The sequence below is a fragment of the Clupea harengus genome, chromosome 18 (assembly GCF_900700415.2).
Source record: "Clupea harengus chromosome 18, Ch_v2.0.2, whole genome shotgun sequence".
NCBI lineage: Eukaryota > Metazoa > Chordata > Actinopteri > Clupeiformes > Clupeidae > Clupea > Clupea harengus.
The window spans coordinates 1475534-1499183 of NC_045169.1; the positions used below are offsets into that span (position 1 = coordinate 1475534).

At 40.5% G+C, this 23650-nt stretch overlaps 2 protein-coding genes and 1 non-coding gene across 3 annotated transcripts in view; 2 read left to right on the top strand and 1 right to left on the bottom strand.

Moving 5' to 3' along the window:
* Positions 1 to 1667: 1667 nt before the first annotated feature.
* Positions 1668 to 1749, bottom strand: trnas-uga. Its single transcript has one exon. It is a non-coding gene; the product is annotated as a tRNA-Ser (tRNA).
* A 1383-nt stretch (positions 1750 to 3132) lies between these two features.
* On the top strand, positions 3133 to 6904 carry LOC105895503 (zinc finger matrin-type protein 2). The gene is made up of 6 exons (XM_012822138.3): positions 3133 to 3240; positions 3736 to 3826; positions 5317 to 5440; positions 5853 to 5926; positions 6129 to 6274; positions 6426 to 6904. Exons 1-6 carry the CDS (start codon positions 3223 to 3225, stop codon positions 6567 to 6569), a joined length of 597 nt encoding a protein of 198 aa, XP_012677592.1. The 5' UTR covers positions 3133 to 3222; the 3' UTR covers positions 6570 to 6904.
* Positions 6905 to 13908: 7004 nt separating this feature from the next.
* zanl (zonadhesin, like) overlaps positions 13909 to 23650 on the top strand; it is a 51022-nt gene continuing 41280 nt past the window's right edge. Inside the window, 21 exon segments of the mRNA XM_042710507.1 lie at positions 13909 to 14003; positions 14503 to 14522; positions 15278 to 15424; positions 16337 to 16602; positions 16948 to 17032; positions 17253 to 17405; positions 17534 to 17701; positions 17869 to 17966; positions 18117 to 18195; positions 18572 to 18718; positions 18915 to 19117; positions 19230 to 19371; positions 19494 to 19738; positions 19922 to 20118; positions 20302 to 20430; positions 20556 to 20694; positions 20791 to 20932; positions 21032 to 21231; positions 21342 to 21480; positions 21650 to 21751; positions 23386 to 23588. Coding sequence (XP_042566441.1) covers positions 13933 to 14003; positions 14503 to 14522; positions 15278 to 15424; positions 16337 to 16602; positions 16948 to 17032; positions 17253 to 17405; positions 17534 to 17701; positions 17869 to 17966; positions 18117 to 18195; positions 18572 to 18718; positions 18915 to 19117; positions 19230 to 19371; positions 19494 to 19738; positions 19922 to 20118; positions 20302 to 20430; positions 20556 to 20694; positions 20791 to 20932; positions 21032 to 21231; positions 21342 to 21480; positions 21650 to 21751; positions 23386 to 23588 — 3075 coding nt within the window. The 5' untranslated portion in view covers positions 13909 to 13932.

Consider the following 23650-nt stretch of genomic DNA (forward strand, 5'->3'; position numbering starts at 1 on the left):
AGGTGCCTTTAATGCTGGCTCTTGATCTGCGGTTATCGTTTCCTATAAGTCCTTATGAATTCTACTTCACAGGTTCACTACTTGATGTTTTCCATCAAGGCCGAGGGAAAAGTGGTTAGGAAAGACAACAGAGCGTACAATGCGACCGCAGCCCTGAAGTCAGCCATAGCAACAAGTCTTTAGGTCTTTTGCAAACTGGCTCCTACACCCTGGCTGAAGTCGGATAGTCATTTTTGCTTAGGAAGCTTCCTAAGTGAGTGAAATGACCCGGAGGTATCTAAGTGGCAACCATGATAAGAGCTGGTCAAATTCTCTAAATGCTTAGGAAAGGTGCTTCATTTCTTATCTCCTTCAGCATAGGGTACACTGGATGAGGTCAAGGAAAAGTGGTTAGGAAAGGACTAGGACGTATTTTTTCCTGGACTATCTGACCACAGCCTTTCTCCCTACCCACTCTCACTCCGTTTGTGCGTTCACGTGGAGGATCTGCCACATTAAATGCTTTCCCAAACCAATTAGTGGGGAGGTGGATGACACATCCAAAGCCCTGTTCTGCTTGCAGCTCTGCCCCCTGTCCAACGTGTTATCCAGCAATGATCAGACCATAATTAACAGCTCATCAAATTAATTAGGATATGATTTTATCTTCCACGCTCACACAAACAGCCATGGGCCAATACATAGACCATAGAATACATTATAGTCCATATCATTTTACCTTACAGTAAACTTCCTTTGTGCTCACCTTAGCCACCCTCCAGACTACAGTATATACCAGATAAACACAAGTATGGCAGGACTTCAAGGTTGAAATGGATATGCTTTTCTGAAATGCAGTGTGGCTTAATTATTAGGATGGTGTTTTTTCTATCTTGCCATGGACCTTATGTAGTTCTCTTCAATCTGCCCTCTGGTGGCCAGCTCTAGTAGATACATTATCTTTTAATAAATATAATAAACTATATATAACTGTACCTGTAAATAAGGATGCGTTTAGGCAGCGTTCAGACCAGCTAATCTGATTGATCTAGTAGGCCAGTTAAACAAGGAATTCTCAACACTGCAACAAATTACTGTAAAAATTGACTGCAACCTAGGCAGAGGCTATGGAGGCTACTGCTGACCTCTGGCGGTGATTCAACAGAGTAGCAGTCCAGAGTAGAATTTGATGCCAACGCCATCATTAAAAAATATATATGATTAGCAAAGGCTCTAAAGGTAGTAGGCTATATGACAGCATGTTGTCTTGAAAAAAAAAACACTAGCGTAAAATCAAAATAGCATTTTTACTGCGTTGACCTCCAATGCTGAACATTTGTTTTGATAAATCATTATCTTCCCTCTATTCAAAGATTCTGTCTTTACCGATCCAGAAAAGTTTGAAAAAAAAAAAAACAATAGCCAATGTGTTACTGGATTAAAACATACTTAATCATCGTTGTGTATGCCTATGTCACCACCGTTTATCAATACTTAATCATCGTTGTGTATGCCTATGTCACCACCGTGTGACAACGAACAACGAACAATACTGGAGCTATGACTTCTCTCATGTTCTACCTCACACATCAGACGATGAACACTGGCGCACCATGGTGTTGATGTTTTTTCCTAACATTTCCTAACATGGAATCACACTTCACAATCAGGGTCAGTCCAAAAGCAATCGCTGCGAGCAGGGTTCGAACCTGCGCGGGGAGACCCCATTGGATTTCAAGTCCAACGCCTTAACCACTCGGCCATCGCAGCCCCACGACAGACCCCATGTACCCTCGAATAACATAACTGTGTACGAATGTATTCAGTGTACGATTCTTCTCGTTTTCGAAATGTATTGAAGCCATTCTTTCAAATGGGCCTGTGTACAACGGAAGTCACACGCATGTGCATTCAGACAGCAGCAGAAAGCAGGAAGAGGAAGAACCAGCTTGCATAGCAGCGACCATTGCTTTATCAGAGAACCTGCCTATTCAGTGCAAACCTAGTTTGAAGGGGAGCTAAATCTGATTACCTTAAATGACATATATGTATTATATATTATATACATAGCCTACATATCATCTGACGGCGTGTGTTATCGGCAAACGTTCGCGTTGTCATGTTAATCCATTATTAAACTGAAGTTATAGATTGTTGATCCCATTATTAAACTGAAGTTATAGATTGTAGATCAATTATTAAACTTAGCAGTTTGATTGTTTAACAGAATGGCCGATGTTTGACACTGTCCGATAACTGACATAGCTACGTGATTCTAGTTGAAAACTTTTCTTTTTTGAAATCTTTGATTTAGGTAGGCTTAGGTACTCCTCATTCTCACCCCCATATAGGCAGTTTAATTCAGAATAATTGTATAGGTGCTAGCAACTGGCATGCACATAATCTACATATATGGTTGGTTGGAGATTCATGTTTGTGTTTGACCTGAAATTTAACCACGTCTCACAATGGTCTATACAATAAATCGGTTTATCTCCCTGCTAATGAAACTGATAGAGACCCACTGTACAGCTGGCGATGCAATTCATCCTTTCTTTAGGCTACTCTTTAGGCTACTTCTGAATACTACAGTTGTGCAGAGTTTGAAATGAAGGGGAAATCCAGCACTCTAGTCTATTATTTTTTTTCAATCCCAATGTAACATTACAATGACATAGGTATTCAAGGTATTCTACAAATACCATATCACACAAGGGCATTGTTACAAAACAGAAAACAAACAACCAAACAAACACTACATAGCTGCACAGCGATACAGATCACTATAGCTACCTCCCCCTCCCATGATATACAGTACATTAGGTCTATCATTACATCATTCCTACTGATCCCCATCCCCAAAAACGGGAGACCAGTGACTCTAGTCTATTATTAACACAACTCCTCCAACTCAAATTTTGCATTGTCAGTTACATTTTCAAAGGCCTCTTTGCTGCAAACATATTGCCATATCAAATTGAGCACCATATTTAGGGATTTGTCTTTAATTGATCACACTTGGTAACAAGTAAATTACACGTTTCTAATGTTTAAGGGGCTATGGGCATAGACATATATACCTATATATACCATAGGTTTATATGTCTATGGCTATGGGCTTACCAATATCGGCGATATACACTACAGCTCAGTAGGTGGCGGTAGTGGCACGAACAGCTGGTCTACCAGTTACACAACTCAAAGAAGGAGAAGCCCGGAAGACTCCTACCTTAATTAGGAAAAATGGCGTCCGGCAGTGGGGTTGGTAGAATTCTTCTATTTGAAATGATGTTCAGCTGTATATCGTCCAATGTTTTGGGAGAAAGGATCCTGCTTAAGTTAGAAAAAATGTATTATTTTAAAACTGCATATAAAATTTGTGACACAAGAATGTATTTTGTCTAGCTAACGTTAGTTGATGCAGCTAACGTCAACTGTTAACGTTAGCACTTGCTACATAACCTCTGCATAATGCTTCATATTCTCGTCGTTGGTCAAAATCGTCAGTGATATGCATCTTATAATTCACTGTCACAGCAAGATTAATTAAACCCAACCAAGTATTTAGCTAACGGTACAGCTTATGTCATTTGCAAGTTTATTAGTTGCTGAAATGTAACTAGGTAGCTGGTGCTGTGGCTTTTACACATCTTCTAGTATCGACTCATGAAATAATCGTTGTGTTTTGTCAGATGATTGTTCCAGTAGGCAGTAGTGGTTTTTATATCTGTTATCTGTTATGTTTGGGTCTAACAGAACAAGAGTGACTTTCGGCGCAAGTGGGACAAAGACGAATACGAGGAGCTCGCGCAGAAACGACTCAACGAGGAACGCGATAAAAAAGATGGTGAGTATGTTAAGCCTCGCACACACTTTCGTTGTAAATTGTTACATTTCAAACTGGGTATTCTAAAATTGTGCCTCGAGGGCTGGAAAAAGTGGTTGCACAATGCGTCACAGAGTCTGTTGTGATTGTTATTAGTGGTTGCAGTGAAAAATCGAGGGCAGATTGTCTGAATACAAGTGTAAACAAAGGGCCATACCTGAATGCTAACTGTCCAGTTATATCAGGCCTTAGCTTAAACAGTGTTGAAAGCAGAGTCGGAGTAGCCTAAATCGGCCTTTAGGGTGAGCTTGTGTCGTCCAAGGAGGCTGTTGGGGATGGCTTCAGCCAGTTAGCCTCTTCTTGGTCAGTGATGAAATTGACCCTTCAGAACTATGCATCTCATCAGATGCAATGCATTTTTACGTGTTTTTAGACACCGAACACTGTTTCCCACAACATTTTTATATCGACTACTCTTATTACATTTTCAGCAACATCTTGGTGACATGTGGCGTAGGTGCTTGGTTCATTGATTTTGTGATTTGGAACTGGGCAGTCTTTCAAGTGGAGATGGCAGGACACATATTATTTGCAACTTACTTACTTTGTGGTGTGTAGGTTATTTGATAATGACTAGTTAACTTCTTTTTGGCACTGAACGTCTCTTACCTGACTCTGCTAAAACCGCCTTTCACCTCAACACGCCTCAAGCACCGGTTTTCCCTGCTTGGCCCGAGAGTAGTCGTCAGGCCAAAAGCCCAGAGGAAGCTCTGAGAAGTCACGACCAAGCCCCTGGAAGTGACAATAGGAACTCAACTGGCCTTGGCACACACTAGCTTGCCTGGGCTTGGCCCAATAGTGGAAACATGGCTAATGAGTGTCCTTGCCTTGGAGGCGACAGTAGCCTACTTTGAACACTAAAACAGAAGAGACGTTTTCATGCCAGTATAAACAAAAATGGTCTGTAGGGTTGCTCCATACAGCCTGGCTAGCAAGATGGTACACTAGCATTTCACTTCAGTGGTAAATCAGATCATTGTCTATCGAAGGAGCACACCCCCCTGTTCACCACATATGCTGCTATAGCTCTGACAGACCCACAGTTGTTAGCCAGCTTGCTCATCAAGGCTTGCTGACAGGCTAAAACAGGTCATTTCTGTGTGCCTATGACTTGCTAACTCGTATGTACAGTAAGCCATAAGTACAAACCATAAACCATTCACCAGTCACTCTCCACCAACAGGTGGAATTACACAGCTCTTAATAATTACAGTTTTAGGAATGACTGATGTTAATTCATCATGCCAAAAGAACATTTGTTGGCCAAACAAAATTAGGTTGGCTTATCTACAACATTCATCTTTGTTTAAAATTATGAACCACCACCAAATTCAGTATATTGAGTAGCTGTAACAGTTTACCAGATGTAATCAGATGGAAAATGATTTTCAACTACCCTATATCAAGTGTATGAATGGACTTCTGACATCATTTCTGTTTATTTGTTTTAGGCAAGCCTGCACCCCCAGTCAAGCGGGAGCTCCTGCGGCACCGAGACTACAAGGTGGACCTGGAATCCAAACTGGGGAAAACCATCGTCATCACAAAAACCACCCCCCAGTCGGAGATGGGCGGGTATGTGACCCCTAATGGCTTTCTGATCATTTAGAATTTCTGATTGCATTGCAGTGGGAGGATATTTGTCTGTCAGGATATCTTAAAGCAGCAGTAACGAGTTGTCATCTGAAACTAGAGAGGTAACTAGCTAAAACCCAACAGACGTTTAAAAGACATGATTTCAAAACCAAAAGGTTGACCAAAAACTGAGAGGTTTAGTGCTGGAATAACTCAAAGTTTATATCAGTTAATGTGTTTATTTAGTTTATATCAGTTAATGTGTTTATTTTGAGTAGTCACATAGCAGTGCACTTACGGTGTCCCTGAACACTGTGGATGGGTTGGGACTGTCTTTTGGCAGACAACCTTGTGGACAAATAATTAAAACCCAGTAAATGTGTATCAAGTTGTTGTGTTGTTGTTTTTGAAGGTATTACTGCAATGTATGTGACTGTGTCGTGAAAGATTCCATTAACTTCTTGGACCACATCAATGGGAAAAAACGTAAGTATTTTAGTTTTTTATCTCGGAATACAAAGAATATGTCTGGAATGTATATTTTCCTTATAGTTATAGAATTATTATAGTAGTTTGTTGATTTCTGATTCCATGCTAACTTGCTTGAATCTAACATGGGTCTCATCACTGCAGTTTCGAGAGAGGGAGAACAAAACCTCTGATGTAATCTTCTGTTGTGTCTCTGTAGATCAGAGAAACTTGGGCATGTCCATGAGGGTGGAGCGCTCTTCCTTGGACCAGGTGAAGAAACGTTTTGAAGTCAACAAAAAGAAGATGGAGGAGAAACAGAAGGAATATGACTTTGAGGAGCGGATGAAGGAGCTTCGAGAAGAGGTCAGTGGTGAAATGGAAATAATCAATTTGAAATCACGGTGGCTTAATCAAATGTTGGAACAAATGTTTGGAACAAATGTTTCAAAAGTTTATATTTTTCATTCTTGACATTAATAGTCTGTCTCTCTTTTTTTCCCTTTGTTTTGAATAGGAGGAGAAGGCCAAAGCTTACAAGAAGGAGAAGCAGAAAGAGAAGAAGCGGAAGGCCGAGGAGGATCTGAACTTTGAAGAGGACGATGAGATGGCTGCCGTCATGGGATTCTCAGGATTTGGCGCTGCTAAGAAGAACCATTGAAAATAAGAACAATTTTTTACTAAATGAGTCTGTCAGACCTGTCCTCCTCAGCTGCTCTGTAGACAGTTGAGGTTCAGCTTGGGGCTTTCTTTTTTTCTTCTTTTTCTTTAAAACATGGATAAAAGTGTAAAGTATGTGCTTCTATGTACTCATTCTCTACATATAGGTGCAAAGGAAGCCCCCAACAGCTATTTGGATAGGTAGGCACAAGTAGTGTCGTTTGTGTAACACTACCACCAAAACCAAGAGCCATTTGGTGGTGGTATGATTTTGGTGTTATGATCCCTTATTTTTAATTTAAAGGATTTTTGTATATATAAAAATGAACCAAGAAACTTGAGCAGATTTGTTTTTATTCCTCGTATGAAGATTTCAATTAGTTTGTAGACTATTACTAATACTACTACTACTACTAAAACACTATTACTACTCAGCATTTTACATGTGGTTATTTATATTACTGTTTCCTGTGATCCTTCCACATTGAATTGAACATCCCTACTCCTGGCAGTCGATTTTTATGTTCACCACCCACTGGGTGGAAAGAGGTCCAGTGTAACTTGAAAAGCTTTCAATCAGTGATATAATTATGCAAAGCTAGCACCTTAGTTAAAGCGGGGCAACAAAAATACCTATTTTATCAGCATCCCGTTTTAAATTATACATTTTCCTTCATTGTTGCTTAATACTATTGACCTACCCTATTTGTATCGTAGATGTGTTGACGATTTATTGCATGATCTAACAGACGGCCTTTTCCAAAGTGTAGCACAGGAACAGTTGGGACTGCTCCCTTCATAACATAGCTGTGGCAAGTTCACAGATAGAGGGCGACATGCGCTTTGAATTAGGATGCATGCAATTCCCGTATTGGCTGGAGGCTCCAACCTGTAATGTAAGTACATACTTACATGTAGGTCTGCATGAGTTGTGCAAAAGGAAAATATTGACGGAATCTGTGGAGGTGTGACCAGGTACCATGGGTTAATTATTTTTTGATTACTGTGTTTCCTATATACGGAGGTGATTTTCATACTAGCCTTATTCTCTAACTCCATGAACAATTCCCAACAGTAACGTTACTGCTGTAGAATCTGAGGCATTTGACAATAACCTATATTACAAAACAAAGACTTGTCAATCTCTGAGACATTACAAGCTTAGTATAAATACTTTACATCTCGACTGAGCAGCCTATACACTTTATCGACTCCAATTGAAATGCTACTAGATATGTTCGTTAAGTGTGGTCGTTGGTCTCCTTTTGGCCGTTTTGCTGAAAGGATTCCCACGTGGCTATTGATTATTTGACAATTTGTTCAGGCCCTGGGCTCTGTAAAGCGCCTTGAGACAATGTTATTGTTTTGGCGCTATTAAAATAAGAATTGAATTGAATTGTCTTTAAACGCGTAATAAAGTAGGCAGCTCCCATCTTTGCTTCCATCGCTACACATTGTTTGGATTTCTCACGATATTGTCAGACATATCACAAGAAGGTAACCAATGCAATGGCAAATCGTTCACTCGTTTCTATGGTTACTTGGATCACATGGAACTAAATTATTCCTTCATATAGAGGCAATGCGCAGTAAACTGCCTTCAGTGAACTACCTCAGTGTGAGTGCAAGATCTACACTACAATTAGCCCAGCATATCAATGCCATAAGAACAGCATCTATGCAATTAGCCCAGAGTGGTGTTTCCTGTGCCACAGTATATGCTTTAGCAAGTTCATTTTGAGGTGATAAGTGATACTGATTTGAAAATGAAGTGGGTAGTTTGAGAATCCAAATGAGAAAATTATTGGTCTACGTTGGGGCTCCTCATCCCTGCCAGGTTGTTCAAGAGTGACAGTGCTGTAGTCCAGAAGTAATTTTTTCATAGACTGTAAGCATTCCTGTGTGCTGTGCACCACACTCTCTGTATGCAGGTTTACATCGAAACAGGCCTCTGGTATAACAACCATGATTTGTCTTGAGAATATATCAGTTTTCATTTTGAATTGATGTAAATTCTTCAGATCTTTCCTCTGTATCTTACAGCAATACACACCAGTGGAGAACGCTGTTAAAGGAAGGGTTGGTCGTAAAGTGAAATCAGTCTCTTGGGCATGGCCATCATTTGAACTGCACATGGGATCCCACCCTGTGTTTTGCTGTGACAACCTGAAGTTTATGCATCTGTCTGTACAAAGATCACTTGAGTCACTAGTCACTAGTCTATCTGCCTTTACAATCCTTCAGCACCTCTGTTTCTCGTTCCCACAGATACACCTGTGTACAGGTACAGGGGTTGCACAGGATGGATGTAAAAATACTGTTACTTTATAATAATAGTGACTCAAGTAAAAAATCCCATCAAAATAATTACTAAGAGTAAAAATTTAAATGTATCTCATAAAATGACTACTCAAGTAGTGGAAACGTTATATGATCATATTTACTAGACTTATTAAGCATATGTATTACATTGAAATTTTGGGGTTATGCCCAAAATATAAAAATTGAATATGCTTCTCTGATAAACACACTTTATTCTGCACATTCAAATACTAAATCACATTCCAAGTGAATAAAATTAGTTAATTAATTGTAGGCTGGCCTACAGGGGAGAGGGGGGTGAGATGAGCCAGTGGGCAAGTCGACCAACCACATGTATCTGGGCAACCATACACAGTTTGTGTCACGTGTCCCCAATTTGAGTTTGCCTCCTTCATTCCCATCTTGCTGTGGAAGAAAGAACCGTGTGGATGAAATGGTAAGCATATTTAAAAAGTGTAATAAGTTATATATGATATGCTGAGTAACTGACAGTGTGTAAAAACATAATGAGAAAGAGTGTAGCTCTGGGTTGCTAGACTATGGTGAATACGAATCATTTAGCCTAATAAAAAAAGTAGCAACTTAAGATATTACCAGTTTAAAGACATTCTTGTCTACACATTTTTGTAAAGAAATCTACTCTGACATCAATTCCTTTTGTGGTGTTTGATGTGAAAGTATAATAATTTCAAAAGACCAACCATTTTCCTACATAAGAAGGATGTTGTAAAATGTCAGTGAATCATATATCGAATGGTAACAGATCTGGATAGCCAAGGCAGCCATAACATGTATGGCTAGTTCTTTTGATGAGCAAGATAGAGGCCTAGCAGTGAAATAAGGTTTATTGGATAAACAGAAAATATGCCATATGCATCAGAACAAAATTAGACAGGTGCATACATTTGGGCACCCCAACAGAAAAATTACATCAATATTTTCTAGAGCCTCCTTTTGCAAAAATAACAGCCTCTAGTCGCTTCCTATAGCCTCTGATGAGTGTCTGGATCCTGGATGAAGGTATTTTGGACCATTCCTCCTTACAAAACATCTTCAGTTCAGTTAGGTTTGATGGCTGCCTAGCGAGGACAGCCCGCTTCAATTCATCCCATAGATTTTCAATAATATTCAAGTCTGGGGACTGGGATGGCCATTCCAGAACATTATACTCGTAGATTGAGCAATGTTTCGGGTCGTTGTCTTGCTGGAACATCCAACTCCGGCATAACTTCAACTTTGTGACAGACTCTTGAACATTATTTTCAAGAATCAGGTGATATTGAGTTGAATCCATGCGACCCTCAACTTTAGCAAGATTCCCAGTACCTGCACTAGCCAAATAGCCCCACAGCATGATGGACCCCCCACCAAATTTGACTGTGGGCAGCAAGTGTTTTTCTTGGAATGCTGTGTTCTTTTGCCGCCATGCATAACGCCTTTTGTTGTGACCAAATAGCTCAATCTTTGTTCCAAAATGAATCTGGCTTGTTCAAATGTGCTTTTGCAAACCTCAAGCGAGCATGTTTGTGGCATGTGTGCAGAAAAGGCTTCTTCTGCATCGCTATCCCATACAGCTGTTCTTTGTGCAAGGTGCGCTGACTTGTTGAGCGATGCACAGTGACACCAGCAGCAGTGAGATGATCTTGCAGGTCTTTGGAGGTGGTCTGAGGGTTGTCTTTGACCATTCTGACCATCCTTCGCCTTTGCCTCTCCAGATATTTTTCTTGACCTGCCACTTCTGGCCTTGACAAGAACTTTGCTTGTGGCCTTCCATTTCTTGATTACATTCCTCACAGTGGAAACTGACAACTGAAACCTCTGGGATAACTTTTTGTAGCCTTCCCCCAAACCACAATGCTGAACAATCTTTGTTTTCAGATCATTTGACAGTTGTTTTGAGGCCCCCATGTTGCCAGCAAAATCAAAGAGAAGCACATCTTGCAATTGGCTACCTTAAATACATTTTCTAATGATTGGATGCACCGTTCTATTGAATTGAAGGCTTAACGAGCTAATCAGACTAATTATGTGTTGCAATTAATCAGTATTGAGTAGTTACAGGTATTCAAATCAACAAAATTATTAGGGTGCCCAAATATTTGCACAAATTCACATTTGATTTCATTTCACACAACTAAATACTACTACACTAAATATCTTTGTCTGGAAAACACCCCAGTACTCAGTGTTAACTAGCAAATTAATAATATACAACTGTGATCTTTTTTGGTGAAGTAAATTATCATGCAGCCTCAGTGGGGTGCCTAAACTTTTTAATACAACTGTATGTATGGCGTTACATGCAATAATCATAGGCTAGTAGATTTTGCTAGTGCATGTTGTCCAATAGCGATCAACAATTGTAGCCTTTTGATACATCAAATGTAAATGTTGCAGTGACTAACAAAACATTTATGTGAGGAGAAGCAGAGATAATTAGATTTAAGGACCACTAAATTCAATTAAGTTTTATTTATATAGAAATATGATTTATATAGTATTATTTATTTACATAGACTGTAAGCATTCCTGTGTGCTGTGCACCACACTCTCTGTATGCAGGTTTACATCAAAACAGGACTGGTATAATAACCATGATTTGTCTTGAGAATATATCAGTTTTCATTTTGAATTGATGTAAATTCTTCAGATCTTTCCTCTGTATCTTACAGCAATACACACCAGTGGAGAACGCTGTTAAAGGAAGGGTTGGTCGTAAAGTGAAATCAGTCTCTTGGGTATGGCCATCATTTGAACTGCACATGGGATCCCACCCTGTGTTTTGCTGTGACAACAAAGTTTATGCATCTGTCCGTACAAAGATCACTTGAGTCACTAGTCTATCTGCCTTTACAATCCTTCAGCGCCTCTGTTTCTGGTTTCCACAGATACATCTGTGTACAGGTACAGGGGTTGCACGGGATGGAGGACCTCTGGTATCACTTCCTTTTAAGGCCCCATAAAGAAAGCAGGTGTCGCCTGCTACGGACAGAGTGATTGCCATATTAACCCATACCATGTTTGACCGATAACATGAAGAAAACCATGGCAACCCGAGGAGCTGAGTTTTTCCTAACTACAAAGGCAAATAAAGGAGGTATTTATTCACTTCTTCTTGTCATAGAATGATATATAGGCAATATCATGCTGTGACAATGCAGCAACATTTGAGTCCAGCAAACTAATATAGATGAACACTTCATTTCTCATTTCATCAGAGAGTGAATGTGCGGACCGTGTGCTCGTGCCTCTGTGCCAGCCTATGATTGCCATTGGCTTTATCTGACATGTGAAGGGCCTGAAGACCTAAGTGCCTGGGTGGGTTCCTCATATGACTGGTTAACCATTAACTGTCCCATAGGTGTTCCCCACACGGCAGTGCCAGAGGGTGATGACAGCCGTCCAGTGGCACAGCTGGTGAAGGCTCTTGGACCGCTAATTGAGTCTGTGACAGATAATGACATTGCATGTAGTGTTCTAGAAGGCTGAGGGTCAAAGTCAAATTAATACCTGCATGGTCATCACAAGAGTGACACAGTGCTCCTCCCAAAGAGACATGTTGGTGTCACTACACCACTGGACATTTTTTTATTATTTTTTATTTAACCTTTATTTAACCAGGAGAAAACCCATTGAGATTAAGAATCTCTTTTTCAAGGGAGACCTGGCCAAGACAGGCAGCAGCATACATACGAACATAGTTACAGACAGAAACACAAAAGAAGACAACATTTAGGAGTTAGTGACGTAGCCAGGTACATTAAAAACATTTACATCTTAAAGAATCTGTCTCAATTTTTTTTATTTTGATTTTAAAAGCATTAAGCGAGATGAAATCATTTAGTTTCAAGACCTTTTGCATGCCGCGGGAGCAGAATACACAAAAGCCCTCTTTCCTATTTCCGTACGGGCATTTGGGACATGTTCTAGCCCACTGTCCAAATAAATCATAAGATTCACTCTTTTTCTCATGCAGTGAATCTGGGGTGCCCGTTCCTCTAGAAGTGAACTAGAGGGGACAATCTAAAATGACTAAATCCACTATTCAGTACAGTATGCTTGTGTGACTAAGCCCCTTACTTTTGTGCACTGTTTATTTAAAGCTTTACAATGGCAGAGGGTTGAACGGTGTTGTTGAAAGAAAGAAAGAAAGAAAGGAAGGAAGAAAGAAAGAATGCATTCTGCCATGGAAACTTTGGTTTCCCTCCTACAAATGGATGTCTTATGGTTATCTAAGGACAGGATTGTTGAAGTACAGTTGAAACACAAACAGACCTGTAATAGATGCCATTTCTCTGACGCCTATATTTGAGTTGCGAGCCGTAGGGCTTTAGCTAATCAGTACAGGAAGCTGGTGATAGGTGAGAGTATCCAATCTGGAACGTCTGGGTATTATCATCCAAAAGGGTGGGACTGGACAGGAGTGTCATAAGAGTGATTCCCATGGGGTTGGACCTCCCTGGGTGAGGACTGTTTCTGGAATAGGGCATGGCAGTACCCATCTGATCTCATTAAAGTCATCATGATCCATTTAGTTTGATAAAGATCTGAATCACTGATTGTTGCCATTGTACAACTCATCTTGTTTACTTGACACATGTACATGAGAACGGTTTGATTAGTCACGATTTTTTATTTTGATTAGTAAAAATGATCAATCAGTTTGACTACTGAAAGTGGTTGGATACTGACTTCACCGGTAATAGTTAGAGAGGAAAGTGATCTGTGGGGTGGGAATGCCTTAATTATGCAATACAGTCGGAAAATTCCTTGATACAACAATTATAATACACACTTTACAGCAGAACACACCTTCCCAAACAGTGGCACTCCCTTTTCCTATCTCAAGCTGTAACTCATTTACGTGGCTGATTTTGCAATGAGTTTTGAAAAATAATATGCGAGGGGATATGATAAAGCACTGACACAGCCCTCCTTAGTGCCGCCCCCCCCCCCACCTCACCCCACCCCACCCCAAGTCTTTAAAAGCTTGACCTTGTCCTCCAATTCAGTCTCGGTTCAGTTTGCTCCATCAGTCCACGATGGACTACCTAAAGCTGATTGTCATTTTAAGTTGGATAGGGATATCATTATCAGTGGAAAATAAAAACCTGTAAGTATGATGCTTAACCTTTATCAATGATATTCTAAGCCAAAGTGTAATGTAAATTATAGAATGGTATACAAGTAACCAATTAACTGTGTAGAGTACAGTAAGTAATGTATGGATAAAACGCATCTGGAATAATCAATGGTAAACCAAACAAAATGATCAAATCTGATCATTGATTTGATAATCGTTTGTTGTACCGGTATGTATGACTCATAAATCAATGTGAAGTTTATTTTTCTTAGGTTATTTAGATTAAATATAGTAGCCAATTTCATTATACCCTTCCTGACAATATACGCAACTGCTAAAAGGCTCTGAACCCCTGTATATCTGTAGATATTTCATAATATAATATAATATACAACTAATTGTGAAATAATTTGGAGTAGAATAGTGTCCACATAGAATCCTTTTATATTGATTTCAGATGATGCATCATATATGATCTTTGAATCCACTGAAATGAGAGTTTAAACAGCTGTGTCCTTTCCTATTTCAGATTAAGAGCAGGGGATGCTGGTAAGTGTACCCTCCCAGTCCCATTTGTGTATATGGTTTGATGCTGTGCCTACACACACTCACTTCATTCCAGGGAAACTAGAACTATATGTCAATAATGAAAGCAATGAAGGAGATGTAAGAATCGTGCCACATGTGATCGTCAGAGCAGAGGAAACTCAACTACGTAAAAGTGGAGTCTATATGGCCTCCACTGGGCCAGCCTTGTCTCTGGGCAGATCGGCCTTCATGATCCATTATACATTATACAGTAAACACTGCCTTTTGAATTTAGCTTTTTAACATCCTGAAGAACGTAGAGGAACCATTGTGAAGCAGATTACAATCCATGAATGAATACAAAGGTGGATTGCTTATCAAATATTGTAGGCTTTACCCATACAGCTTAGGTTCAACCATGTAACCACAGGTCTTGGTGATTGGCAACTTGGAGTCTGCTGTACCAAGAGATTTTCTAAACCTATAAAATGTGCAGATATAAAATCCTTCCAGATAAAATAAACAACAAGAATTTGGCCAAGGACAGTTGTTCAAATCTTGTTTCGCTGAGGTTTAGTCAAACATTCTTATACCATCGGCAGGTATTTACACCGCTGTAACCACTGACAGACTAGTTTCAGTGAGCTTTGTATGAAGGGTGTCACCTGCATTCCTTTCTGATGTTTTCTATTACTGTTTGCTTTTCTTTCCTTTCTTCATGTGGTTCATTCTATCCATATTTTTTCTCCACCTACCTTTCTATCTCTGTTCCACAGCAGTCTTGACCTCCTGCGACTTCAACAATGATGCCATGCCATTCTGTGAGTTTCATCAAGACTACACCGACCAAAGTGACTGGACACGTAACCGTGGCTCCACTCCCACACCCGGGACTGGGCCCAGTGGGGACTACCCCGACGGAAGTGAGTGAGAATATCTATGGCTGACCTTACTTTTAGCCATTGAGTGAGAAGATCTATGGCTGACCTTACTTTTAGCCATTGAGTGAGAAGATCTATGGCTGACCTTACTTTTAGCCATTGAGTGAGAAGATCTATGGCTGACCTTACTTTTAGCCATTGAGTGAGAAGATCTATGGCTGACCTTACTTTTAGCCATTGAGTGAGAAGATCTATGGCTGACCTTACTTTTAGCCATTGAGTGAGAATATCTATGGCTGACCTTACTTTTAGCCATTGTTACATCAAAGGTTTGGTGAGGTTGTGAGGCCTTTTGGTGGTCATATTAAAAATAATTTGTATTTCACCATTGATAGCCAAAGCACTCCAGTCAAAGTGACATTTTGGAAAAAATGTTCTGGAAATCTTCTGTATGGTCCATTGGGGTCCAGCCTCTGAGACACACACCTTGTGAATACAGTCCCTCAGCCATGTATTCGGAACTATTTTCCTTACACCTTTAAACCGTCCGTTCTTTACTCACTGAATGTAACACCAATTTGAAACAAGTTTAGCCCATCTCAACTTGAGCTGTAAAACAACTCTCACAGGATTCTTTTCTAATCTCTTCACTTTAACAATCTTCAACTACCTTCCATATGAAGGACCCCTTGATGGCACAAATGCTCCACAGAGATGGACTTTATTCTTAACTTAAATAATTCCAGATGTGCTCTCTGAAGGGTCTGGAGTGTTCTTCTGTGGGGCCTCTTTGACCAAGCAGTTATGAGCATACCACAAACACACCATCAAATCAGAACTGCAGGCACTACATAGGATAATCAAGTTAATCAAAGTTTATCCATAAGCTACAAGCCTTTGTATAGTCAAATGAAATATTCTAGGTGTTAACTCAAACATTATTTTATGTTTCAGAGGGCTTCTATATTTACCATGAAGGTGATAACGTTGGAAATGGCCAAACAGCACGGTTAATAAGCCCGGCCATCAGCACGGGCCCAGATCAAATCTGTGTGCAGTTCCACTACTACATGTATGGCAGCAACGACCGGAACCTCCTGAGGGTTCTTGTTAAACGAGGGTCCTCTGAGGAACAGGTCTGGGAGAGGGCGGGAATGCAAAGTCCATCGTGGCTGTCAGGATCTGTTAGTGTGTCCAAACCTCTGGGGACATCGCTGGAGGTGAGTCAGCAGTCAGGGTTAACTAGCTGTGGGCAGATTTACTGCCTTTTACAGCTCTGTAATGTTTATCACTCAAAGGGCGTTCACAATACATCTAATCTTTCTTTATCTTTTGCACTGTTTGTGGACATGTGGCCCGTTACACCAACATAGCTGTGTGCTAGATGAGATTTTTTCTGCAAAGTTTAGATACCCCTTGATTCTGTAAGATAAATCAGGATTACTCAAAAAGACACGTACTGAAACATACTATATACAGTATGTAAATTGTTTAACTTGTTAATGATTTGTTGTTGTTAATCTATTGTTATTGTTATTATTTATTGTTGTAATATTATTTTCAAGATTGTGTTCGAGGCTAAGCGCGGATCCTCCTCGTCATGTGACTCAGCTCTTGATAATCTTGTCATCAGTGAAGGAGCCTGTCCTGGTAAAGTTTTACACATCACATGTTTGAGAATCCTATCCGTTTTACACATCACACATTTGAGAATCCTATCTGTTTTACACATCACACGTTTGAGAATCCTATCCGTTTTACACATCACACATTTGAGAATCCTATCCGTTTTACACATCACACATTTCAGAATCCTATCTGTTGCACTGTGTTTGGAGTGTGAGACCAACATCAACTATTCTTGTTACAGAATGTGTGTTTGGCTGTGATTTTGACACAATTGCGGACCTCTGCAACTGGGTAGTAGAAATCCCAGATGACAGGATTTTTGGGTGGGAACAATGGAATGGTCCTACAGACACAGAAGGAACAGGCCCTAATGATGACTTCTCCAAACCTGGCTGTGAGTCTTTGTTCTTCTTTCTACACAAAATATGATTGGAACATGCAGACCACACGTACATACACTACTACATATCGCCATGTTCCCTCCTTTAGCTCATCTTGTCCTTTTTATGCCTTTGTGAACAGTGGGGAGCTACCTGCTAATGGATTCCACCTCTGCTTTCCCTGGTCTCTCAAGCCAGCTTTGGAGTCCTTCAGCATCATCTGCATCTACTGGTTGCCTAGAGCTAGGTTTCCACTATTACATGTTTGGCACTGCCACCACCATGCAACTCAGCGTCCATGTTGCAGCAGGTATGAGCACGAGGAACATGACCCTGACCAGTGTTGTCTGACTGACATGATATTTCTGTAAAGATGCCTCAGTGCTGGCGTATGTACCATGTGACCAGTGTGAAGAGGTATACAAATGTAAAAAAAAGTTCCCTCAAAATGTGTTCTGGTCTTTGACTTCTCTTTAGGTGGCGTTCTGGGACCTGCCCTCTTCACCCTCACTGGGAACCAGGGACCAGCCTGGAGGCCTGCTGTGGTCCGCTACATTGGCACAGGAACCATCCAGGTGATTAGCTTCCAAGTTTACAAGTACTGCTACTGGTCATTTACACAGGGATGGGCAATCTGTTCTCATCTATTCTCAATTAAAATGAATCAGTAACGATTGGAAGACCTAACATATCAGCTTGACTTACTGTACTGCTCTTGATTCCAGTTTGTGATTGTTGGAGTTTATGGAGACACAGATAAGACAGACATCGCCATTGACAGTGTATGCATCACAACTTGTGAAGGTAACAGTTTCAAACTCATGTTAAACCAACACTGCTCGTATTAATGAAATTGTGCACTCTGCACACAGAGCTTATCTGCGCTTCTCAACACTTGAAGATTAGCAACATGCATAAATATTTCACAATATAAAGGACTTTGGTTATTGGCCAGTCATATTATTTCTGTCAATTGTTTTTATTTCAATAAAAGTCACAATAATCATTGGCAACATGGTACTTTGTCGTCAGTAATTGTTACATCTGAAATCAAATGATCATACTGCTTTAGTGTCAGTTTCAGTTCAGTTTGGTCTTAGTCCATACATAAAGACCAGGTACCAAATAAATCTCTGAATTAAATATTTTCTATCGTAACATTTAATTATTTCTACAATAGCTGCAACACCCATGCCTACAACACCAACACAAACTACACCCAGATCAACAACTCCCTCAGGGTCTACGTCACGTCCAACAACACCGAAACCATCAACTCCCAAACCAACAACACCAAAACCATCTTCTCCTGCAACAACAACTCCAGGTGAGTAAGGATATTATTGTAGTCATTATCTTCATTATTTTGCATAATGAATATTGACAAAACAAGGTCTTCCCACTGCATACTTTATAACTTTACACATACATCAACCGTATTCTCTTATAACATATTCTCTTTTCCTTGTCTCTCTCGCTCGCTCTCACTCTCATCGTGCCTCCTCTATTTTGTGATATTCCAGTGAAGTGCCCCCCTAATTCGGAGTATTTGGAGTGTGGTCCATCATGTGTTCCCAGCTGTCAGAACCCCACCATGAACTCCACTAACTGCACTGGGCCCTGTGTCAGCGGCTGTTTCTGTAGACCAGGTTTTGTGCTGTCAGGGAACCGGTGTGTTCCTGTTGACAAGTGTGGCTGTCTGGATGACAACAACAACTATTATGAGGTATAAACAAGACAAAAAAGAATCTGCTTTTTTGGTCCTTCAACTGTCTTTGGATTTGGTATCACTGAAAGAAAATGAAACCAATGAAATCACTGTACTTATTTTCTATCAGCCTGGAGAGATTGTCTTTGGGGATGGCTGCTCTAAGCTGTGTCGCTGTGCTGGAAACTACACTCTTGCCTGTGTGGACAACAGCTGTGCTCCCACAGAGGAGTGCCGAGAGGTCAATGGTGTCCCTGGATGTTATCCTCAAGGTAATTTCTTAATAGGAGATCGCTCTCTCGCACTTTGTAAGAGACTTCAGGTCAGGAACCCTAAGCCTTGAGGTTGATGTTTTTTGTATGATATTCATGAATGTGCTGGTTTTCACCCACAGGCACCTCCACCTGCATCGCCTCTGGTGATCCTCATTACACAACCTTTGATAAGCGGAAGTATGACTTCATGGGCAACTGCACCTATGTGATGTCCAAACCATGCAACACGACCAGTGTGCCACACTATGAGGTCCACGTGTCCAATGAGAACCGGCACAACAACAAGAGAATCAGCTATGTATCAGCAGTGCATGTCTACGTCCATGGAATGACAGTGTCCATACTTAAAGGAGGAACCGTGTGGGTAAGATAAGGAGAAAAGATCACGCGCTGCTATCAAATAAAAAACTGAAAATGATGATAAAAGTGCAAACATTCATGCAAAATCTAAGTCTTCCTGTAGGGTGTCTTTATGAAGTAGTTCTCTAATTTCTATTTTGTAGTGGTTCAACACAATGTAGACAAAATAGCAGTAGTCCAGTAGTAAAATGTGTCTGCTTGTGTCCTCACTGTTTTCTTTCTGTGTATCCCCCAGCTCAATGGAACCAATGTGAACCTGCCTGTGAATCCAGCTTCAGACGTTTCTGTCTACAAGTCTGGAAAACATTACACAGTGGCCATGAGTTTTGGAGTGACTGTTCGATATGATGGCAACCACTTCATGGACATCAAAGTCATTGCAGCGTATGTGAAAAGCAACCTCTGAAAGAATTTTCCAGAATATTTCTCTTAACTTTTTCTTTAATATTTGTCCTTTCTACAGCAGGTGTATTTACAAGAGAATACAATATTAAGATTTTAGAGAAGCTTAAGGCATTTGAAAGATACTTCAGTCAATAAGCTTGACGTGTCATTATGTCTGTGCAGCTACAAAGAGAAGCTGTGTGGCTTGTGTGGAGATTATGATGGGAACTCCAAGGATGATTTCCGTACTCCCTCTGGCGAACTCGTGACAAGTCCAAATGACTTTGGAAATAGCTGGAACTCTGACCCCGAGTAAGATGTGATGAAACACACGACACGATGTCTGCATGCTAATATGCTTCATCCTATACACATATGGAAGCACCCAACCCTGGGCATATATCCAAAATGATGATTTTTCTTTTCTTTTCATTCAGGTGCAACAAGCAGCCAGTTCTGCCTGTCCCTGGTTGTACACCAGTGGAACAGGATAAATATGAGTCTCCTGCCTTCTGTGGAATCATACTGGACAACAAAGGCCCATTTGCAGTGTGCCACCCCAGGGTCAATCCCAATGTGAGTTACAAATGTGCACATTATAAAATATAATTTATTCTGAAGGATTTTTTTGTATTACCACTAATGCTTCTTCTGTGTTGTGATCTGCCTCAGAGTTTCTTCAAGGACTGCATGTTTGACCTGTGTGAACTGGATGGACTACAGTCTGCCCTGTGTGAGTCCATAGAGGCTTATGTGAACGAGTGTCAGGATCGTGGAGTCACCATCGGTTCCTGGAGGAACACCACCTTCTGCCGTGAGTCTCTTACTACCTCCCTCGGCTGTATGGTGATGCTACACATGCATTCACTCTGCTAAGTAATAACCATTTTCTATTGTGTTTCCTCCCCAAAAGCCCTGACCTGTCCTACCAACAGCCACTTTGAGTCCTGTGCTCCACCCTGCCAGCCCTCCTGTGTCCCACCTACCCCAGCGCAATGTAGCGGACCATGTGCAGAGGGGTGTGTGTGTGACCCGGGATACGTCCTCAGTGCTGGCAAGTGTGTCAGGAGCGACACCTGTGGATGCAAACACACCAATGGACAGTACTACCAGGTTTGTTAGCCGATGTCATTACTTTAGAACATGTGTGTGTGTGTATAGACTGTAATGCTTTGAGATCCATTGTAAATGTGTTAATTTCTCTCTACTATTGTCATTGAAAGCCCGGAGAGGAGTTCTACACCACAGACTGTGATCTGAAGTGCAGATGCAATCCTCCCTTCGTCAGCTGCAGTAGTGGAGAGTGCCCCCCTTCACAGGAGTGCAACATTCAGGGAGGACTTCTGGGCTGCTACCCAATAGGTGAGAATTGCTTTAATGATTTAATTATTTAGCTTAGTTATTGTTTTATAATGAATAAAAACACTTTTTTTAAAAGAAGTATAGCATGTTTCTACCATTGCCATGTTAAAGTCTTGTGTACCGGAGCTGAGAATACTGAATGGAAGTCCCTGTGCTTTTCATTTCTCAGCCACTACACCCAGACCTTCCACACCTCGCCCAACAACACCAAAACCATCAACTCCCAGACCAACAACACCAAAACCATCAACTCCTGCAACAACAACTCCAGGTTTGTCATACACCTGTGATCCCTGCTGATTACCTTTCATGTCATCAATCTTATTTGCAGTGGTGGAGTAAAAGTACAAATACCCAGCAAAATATATACTTAAGTAAAAGTAGAAGTACTACATCAACAATCCTACTTAAGTAAAAGTAAAAAGTACTTACTTTTAAATTTACTTTAAGTAGTAAAAGGAAAAGTTCTCACGCAATGGGTTGTCTCTCAATGTCTAGGCTGTGCCATTTTGATAAAGAATGCAGATATAGCTACTGGTAATACTTATGCCTCTACAGATGTCACTACTAGTTATAATTATAAACAACATTTGTCTATTGGAAAGGTTGGTGTACTTATTGTGCTTACCCTCTTGTAATACTGTTCACACTCGAATTTACAATTCTGCAGATGACAAGTTATCTACCAGGGATTATCTGCAAAGTGAATACCATTAAGCCAAACCAATGAAGACAACATGTTATATCTTTAAATCTTTTATTTAATTGTAAACGTGTAAAGAAAATGGGAACATGAAAAACAAATGTAATTGTAAAACTGGTCAATGCAGAGTTTTATGCTCTATTGATTGCAGAAAAGGAAAAAACATAATAATGTGTAACCCAAGGCTAGGCATTAAGTTCGCATGCCAGGCAATAACCAGTCAATAAAAAGGCAGATATTCACGCTAGCTTGACATAGCTAACCTACCAGCTTTATTTTACCACTACGTTAAAAAAAAAAAATGTAGGTACAATCATGTTATTTGTATGCTATTGCTGTATGTCAACATGTATTTCGCTAGATAACAGTATAATATCCTGTCAGTAACCGAATTAACTATATATAATATGCAAAAGTCAGGGACATTAACTTAGCATAGCAAGAACTCCGCTTATCTCGACATCCTTCTTCAAATTTGAAGGCGAATTCTTGAAGGCTAGCGACTCCTTTTTTTAAGGCAGACAGGAAACGCACTGAAACCTCCACGAGTCATTCTTGGGGCCTCTGAACTCGAACATGTCTTTCAAATAGGGCCCAGGGTGGCTCGTATCTGAGGGCTCAGTCGAGGCTGACCCTGGATCCATGTTGAATGATTAGGCAGTTTGACAGGCTGTCTGTTGAATGTTTAGGCAAAAGGCGAGTGTACGGCTCGTGCTGCTGCCAAACGCGCACTTTGCTATCATTGGAGCTGATAGAGATTGGTTTAAACTTCCAAAACAGCAACGCAATCCATATTTTTGTATAGGCAACATTTTGGCTAAACTGTGGTCATAAAATGAAACGAGTAACGACACATATTGTAGAAATGTAGTGGAGTAAAAAGTATAGATAATAGCTGCAAAATGTAACGGAGTAAGTCAAAAGTATGCACTATTATTTTTACTTGAGTAAAGTACAGATAAGTACAAATACTTTGTTACATTCCACCACTGCTTATTTGTAAACCTCTGCAGAATTACTAAAATAACCTTTTAGTTTTCCTGAAGTATTCACTACAACAACACACTTTCTGATATGAGTTTTTAAAGTCTGCTCACACTTACACGTCACATTGTGAACTAACCCATCTCTCTCATACTAGTGCCTCTCCATCTGTTACTTCCTGTCTGTCTCACCCCTTGTCTTTGACTTTCTCCATCCAGTGAAGTGCCCCCCTAATTCGGAGTATTTGGAGTGTGGTCCATCCTGTGTTCCCAGCTGTCAGAACCCCACCATGAACTCCACTAACTGCACTGGGCCCTGTGTCAGCGGCTGTTTCTGTAGACCAGGTTTTGTGCTGTCAGGGAACCGGTGTGTTCCTGTTGACAAGTGTGGCTGTCTGGATGACAACAACAACTATTATGAGGTATAACCAAGACAGGAAATAATGTGCTTTTTTGGTCCTTCAACTGTCTTTGGATTTGGTAT